This window comes from Pipistrellus kuhlii, unplaced genomic scaffold, assembly GCF_014108245.1.
Source record: "Pipistrellus kuhlii isolate mPipKuh1 unplaced genomic scaffold, mPipKuh1.p scaffold_m20_p_1, whole genome shotgun sequence".
Lineage (NCBI taxonomy): Eukaryota > Metazoa > Chordata > Mammalia > Chiroptera > Vespertilionidae > Pipistrellus > Pipistrellus kuhlii.
Window position 1 is genome coordinate 148,465,419 of NW_023425404.1, and position 6,342 is coordinate 148,471,760.

At 49.5% G+C, this 6,342-nt stretch overlaps 1 protein-coding gene across 1 annotated transcript in view; it reads right to left on the reverse strand.

The window, feature by feature from the left end:
• Positions 1-6,063, reverse strand: part of CDS1 (CDP-diacylglycerol synthase 1) — a 55,036-nt gene extending 48,973 nt beyond the window's left edge. The window contains exon 1 of the mRNA XM_036411740.2: positions 5,583-6,063. Within this exon, the coding sequence (XP_036267633.1) occupies positions 5,583-5,699 (117 nt within the window). The 5' untranslated portion in view covers positions 5,700-6,063. The remainder of the gene's footprint in view (positions 1-5,582) is intronic.
• Between the last annotated feature and the right edge of the window lie 279 nt (positions 6,064-6,342).

Below are 6,342 nucleotides of genomic sequence, written 5' to 3' on the forward strand. Positions count from 1 at the left end.
TTTTATATTAAAAACATTAGAGTACCGTATTTTTCGGACCATAAGACGCACCGGACCATAAGACGCACCAGTTTTTAGAGAAGGGAAATCAAGAAAAAAAGATTCTGAAACAAATAGTGTCCTAAAATATTTTATGTGCATTAAAACCCAACATCACAGTCATAAACACATGTAATCAACCCTGTAAAGTAAACAGCAGCATTTAGAACCATTTTAGAGCCGGGCAAGCACACAGAGACCACACAGAGCTGGGCAAGTAAAAAAGCTTTTTTTTTACAGTATATGTGTAGGCTATATTTGGACCATAAGATGCAGGGACTTTTCCCCCCCACTTCTGGGGGGAAAAAAGTGCGTCTTATGGTCCGAAAAATACGGTATTTATGAAAGAAACTACACACATCTCAAAAATGGGTAAGGGCAGAAATTAACTGACTTGGATTCTTTCACCTTCAACCTCACAAACCAAAATCTGTATCAAAGCAGTACCCCCACATATAAGCACAGCAGAGACACTGTTTCAATGTGTGCTCCCCTTTACTGGCCACAACTTCCATGTGCACCTCCTGTGCTCCCACACTGGTCCAGCAAAGCAGGTGTTAGCTTCACTTACAATTGCTCAGACCTCTCAATCCATCCAGAGCTTCACTGGCCCAACGTGGGCTTCAGTCCTCTTCCCTGTCCACCCTAACTCGTGGTCAGTCACTTCAATTCCAGTCTCACTGACCTCCGTCATTCCTTTAGCATCCCTGACCTGGAATCCAGAACAAAATCATCCCCAGTGCCTTTCATATTTTCAGCTATTAAATGAGGGCTATTCCTAACATGTAGAATTGTTATGAGGAACAAATAAATTAAGATGTAAACGCATACTCTATGAACTCTAAATCACTACGAGCATCAACTGTTATGACTATGACTGCTACTGAGTTAAGAACTAGTTGCCCCTTGGGTTACTTCATACTGCACTCCCTTAGTAACACTCCCTGATGGATGTGTTCTAGTCCCAGCGTGGCCACTTGCTGAGGGTCATCTTGGGCAATAACGGCCACATTCCAAAGCAAGCTTGTCACTTTTAAACACTCAGGGTTGGGCTACACTGTTTCTAAGATCCCGTGCAGCTCTTTGGCTCTGAGACCTCACTTTATTGAGAAAATGGAAAGCACCAAATACTTTGATCTTTTGCTTTTCAAAATGTCTCTGCATCCACCTTCCATGCGTTCCTTCCTTTCCTTGGATACCCCAGTCACCTATACTCTCCACATCTTGTCTGCTTTCTTTTCTCTGGGGCTTGCCCATCCTTGTCAGCATCTCAGCATCTTCACCCCCTCTTGACTTCTTTCATACAAATACCTATCTTCCCTCCCATGAAAAAGGAAATTTTCACTTGATCCTCCAGTCCTTTTTTTAATTTTTTAAATTAATTTGTTTATATTTTTAAAAAATATATTTTATTTATTTATTTATTTACTTACTTATTTATTTATTTTTACAGAGAGGAAGGGAGAGGGATAGAGAGTTAGAAACGTCAATCAGCTGCCTCCTGCACATCCCCTACTGGGGATGTGCCTGCAACCAAGGTACATGCCCTTGACCAGAATCGAACTTGGGACCCCTAGTCTGCAGGCCGACGCTCTATCCACTGAACCAAACCAGTCAGGGCCTCCAGTCCTTTTTAGCCACTATTCTGCATTCCCCTTTGCTGGAACTTCCTGACAATAACTCCCAGTATTTCACCTCTCACATGCCTCAACTTGGAACCTGGCTTCTACTAGGATCTTTGCTGAACTCAGTGTTCTATGCCTCACCCTCGTTCCTAAATACTATTGATGACATCCTCTAGCAATCCTCCTCCCCTGCTCCCAGGATCTCATAATCTTGGTTCCTTCCCTACATTTTCAACCCTGCTCTAAACATGGGCACCTCCGAGGGCTCTGTCTTCAACTATTCCACTCAAAAGTTGACATTTCTAGAGCGTTGACCCCATAAGCCAAGGTTGTGGGTTTGAACCCCTGTCATGGCACATACAGGAATAAATGAATGCCTAGATAAGTAGGATAACAGATTGATATCTCTCTCTCTCTCTCTCTCTCTCTCTCTCTCTCTCTCTCTCTCTCTCTCTCTCTCTCAATTCCCCTCTCCTTAAAAAATCTATTTAAAAAAAGAAAGTTGACATCTCTACACTTGACCTTTCGACCTTTCATTTCAGTTTCCACCAACACCTTAAACCACCTCTCAATTTTAATATATATATTTTTATTGATTTTTGTACAGAGAGGAAGGGAGAGAGATAGAGAATTAGAAACATCGATGAGAGTCATCAATCAGCTGCCTCTTGCACACCCCCTACTGGGGATATGCCCTCAATCAAGGTACATGCCCTTGACCGGAATCGAACCTGGGACCCTTCAGTACCCAAGCTGACGCTCTATCCATTGAGCCAAACCGGTTTTGGCCCACCTTTCAATTTTAGAGAATGACACACCCTGTCCAATCCAACTCACCCTTGCCTACAAAACCGCCCAATAATTTTTGCTTCTTTCCTAAAAGACTCTTAAGGCGTGGATTACAACGTGTCTCCTGGCACGCTCTTCTTTTATTGGTCTTTCTTTGATTGTCCTAGACTAGGTCCTATCTGCATGATCATTCTAAAATATGCATCCTCTCTCTCAACCTCTGTTCCCGCACCCCTAGCAGGCCCACTCCAAGCCCTCATAACTTCATACCTATAGCACTTGAAATACCCAACTATCTGGTTTCTTTGTGGCAGGCCTCTCCCCTTCCAGCACTTTCTCCAGGCGGCTGCTGAGCGATAAGCTAATGCCTTTGTAAACACTTCTCAGTGGCTTTCCAGAGCCCATGGACTAAAGCCTGACCTCCACAAGACTCAAGCTCCCAACCTCCAAACCCCACCTCCCAAGAATACACAGCATATGCTCCAGGATTACCAAACTAATGTCAGGGCCCTGGGCCAAGAATACTGACCCAAGAAACAGCTCCACATCCCCGTCGCCTACAACGTCCTTCCTCAACATGTGTCCACCTGGTGAGTCCCCAGGCACCTTTCAAGTCCAAGCTCAACCCTCACCTCCTCTTCAAAAGCTTTTCCTGCTGTCTCCATGTAGAGCCTATGAACCTTGATCATTGTTCTAGTAAATCTAACTCATATAGGTCTCCTGGGGGAAGAGGCACAGGAGAGGGTGGGGAGGGGGGTGGGAGTCCTTGAAGGGGTAATCTTGTCACCTCTCAAATATTTATTCAGCATTTAATATAGATAACATTCCCTTGCAGGTCAGAAGCACTTTTTCATCTGTGAATTCCCCTAAGCACAGAGCCTCTCTCAGCTTAAGTCTCCTGGTCCTGAGCAATGACGATGCCATGTTAATAACACCATTATAAAAGGACAAAATGGCATGGGAGTGTACTATAACGGCAGAATCTAAGACACCTCCTCCACTGCTTTCGTGAATTCCCCAAGTGTTTTGCCTCTACCGCAACTTGAGCAGAGAAGGCACTTAAAGAGCTTAAAAGGTCCAAATATTAACCAGCCTCTGATGTGCAATCTGATTTTAAAATAGCCCTTGACCTGGAAATACAGGTGCATTCAAATATACTCCCTGATAAGGAAGCACAGAGGATAGAGTTCAATGTCTCAAAGGCTGCCAAGACAAGAGTTCCTTGTGAGGAACGCTGAAGGTATAGCAATATTCTAGACATACTGTGCCAGTGCTCATCCTTGTCTAAGAAGTCTTAGGAGGTTACACATGGCAATGTCCGCACTCAGAACACAAAATACAGCTGGGTCCGTGTTAATGAAAACCTACATTGCGGCCTTTATAAATAAATAACTAATAAATAAACTAAATACCCAGCAAGTTAACCTAGTCACAGAGACATCGGCTCTAATGAGTCAAATCAAACCCTAGAAATAGTGGCCATTTCAAATGTATTAGGGTGTTAAGAAACCAAATTAATTCAGAAGTTATTTTATGCATGGCTTCCTGGACTTGTTTTCTCTCATTAAAAGTGCGTTAGTGCATCTCCTAGTTAAGGAAGTCCACACAGGGGGAGCTGGTATTTCCTTGGTTCTAGCAAGAGCTGAAGCACAACAAATCCCAATCTAATTAATTCTATTTTTGGTCTAGTTTCCAAGGCAGTTTTCACAAAGACTATTCTCACGGCCCACTGTTTCCAGCTTTGTAACATCAACCTTCAGAAGCTGGCAACTGGTATAGTTTGTGTAATTCCTTGACGTGTATGTTCTATGACAGACCCTCATTTGATTCTATGGACTATCAAAGGTAGGGGGGGGGGAAACAAAGGCGATGCCATCTCACTGATTCTAAAGCGTCATTCCTGAAATCACGGTTGAATTAATTATTCCATGATATCATGCGGTATATTCTTTCCAGGGCCCTGTAACTTGGGTCAAGTTCATCAACATCAGGTGGAACCCTCCCCAGATCAGAACTGCCAGGGAGTCTCAGTGACAGTACAACCCAGAGGAAAGGGAATCAGGAAACAGGTTCTAGTAGTTCCAAAAGGCCACCAAGGCCTTGACCTTGGCGAATACACTTCGCTTCTGTAATTCAAACAGCAACACCTGCTTCCAAAAAAGAATGATTCTAGGAAAAGCTCAAGTGCTTTGAGCTTCTGAAGTAAAATGAGATTTTATTAACAGCAGGTCTTATTAAACAATTTATTCTCTGGATGACCTAAACCACCAATCTAAAGGAACATAACACTGCATTTGTTTGTTTGTCTCCCCCCCACACACCCCCGCCACACACACACCCATATTCCTGCACCACTGTATTTATGAGTAAACTAAACTTTGACTCTTTTTCTACTGTTAAAAAAATCGTGGTATTGTATCTACTTATTCTTAAATGTGAAGCAAGGGTAATCTATAGAAATGGGAGCTACAAATCATCAAGAAGTAGCCCGTCAGGTCCAATGAAATCTACTAGTAGGAGAACTACACTGCCTGCTGTGGACCCCAAGAACACACAGCACTTGTATGTTCCGTGTATGTTACCCTGAAACCTTGCAAATCTATCACCCTGAGAAAAGACGGAGGAACCGAAAGTGCTGATGGGGGCGCAGGAGAAGCCAAGCCTTCAGCGTCCGGATCCAATGACAGGCTAGAGCCCAAGGTGTTTGTCTGAAGTTTAGTCCTCACCAACTTTGTTCCTCTCCCGAGAGGAGGTGTGAGGTGGTGGCGGCACCTAGCAAACTAGGGCGCCTGCAGTTTCCTCCTAGACTCCAGCCTGGACCCCGGCCCCCTGGGGGACGTGGGGGGGGGGGGCGGGGGAATTGGAATGGGAAGACATTAAACTGTAGTCGAGTTGAAATGACCCAGCAGCAGCCACGGTCATCCTGGGAGACGCACTCCCTCTGGGGTCCGGGGTTCTGGACCTCACACTGGCAAGCAGACACTGATCCAGGCCGAGGGAGGGCGCGGCGGGCAGCCGGCAGCTCACCTGCGCTCCCCGGGCCCCACCCGCCCGGCCCCCAGGGGCCCTCCCGAGCCGGGACGCGGGCGGCGGCGGGCGTGGGGGCGCGGCTCCCGCGGCTCCACTTACTTTGTCGCTGGTGCTCTCGGCTTCGTGGTCGCCGCCGGCCGCCACTCCCTCGGGGGGCGGCGGCGCCCCCGCTCCCCCGGGGCCGGGGCCCACTCCCCGGTGCCGCAGCTCCAACATCGCCCGCTCCCGCGCGGCCGCGGCGGCCTCCTGCGCCACAAAACCCGGACTGCGCGCAGGGTCCGGCCGGCCGGCCTCCCTCCCTTCACCCCGCGGCCCCTAACACGCCCCCGCCGTGGAGGCGCGCCCCCCGCGCCAGGTCACCCCCAAAACGGCATCAACGAGCGAGCGCTCGAGGCCGCCTGCAGGCGCGGGGCGTGCGGGGCGGGCAGGCTCGGGGCGCCCGGCCCGCGCGGGGAAGGCGGAGCGCGGCCGCGGGCTGCCAGGTGCGCGTCTCCCCGCAGAGGCCCAGGTGGGCAGGAGGGAAGGAGGGGCGGGAGGGAGAAGGAAGGAAGCGTGACCCCGATTGAGAGCTCCGCAGGGCGCCCGCAGCCTGGGCCCGGCCACTCCCCGCCCCGCCCCGCTCCCGGACTCGGCCTGTCCCAGCCCCCCCGACACCTTTCCCGGGGCTCCCGCCTCCTCCCGCACCGGGTCACGCGCCGCAGGCCACGCCCCCCTCCCCGCCCCCCCGCGCTGCACTGCGGTTCCCACGGCCCCGCCCACCCGCCGGGGTGACGTCATAGCCTCCCCAGACTCCGCCCGGGCCCTGCGCGCCCACAGGTGGGGGCGGTGAGACGAGGTGCGAGCTGGGCGGGCCGGAGGA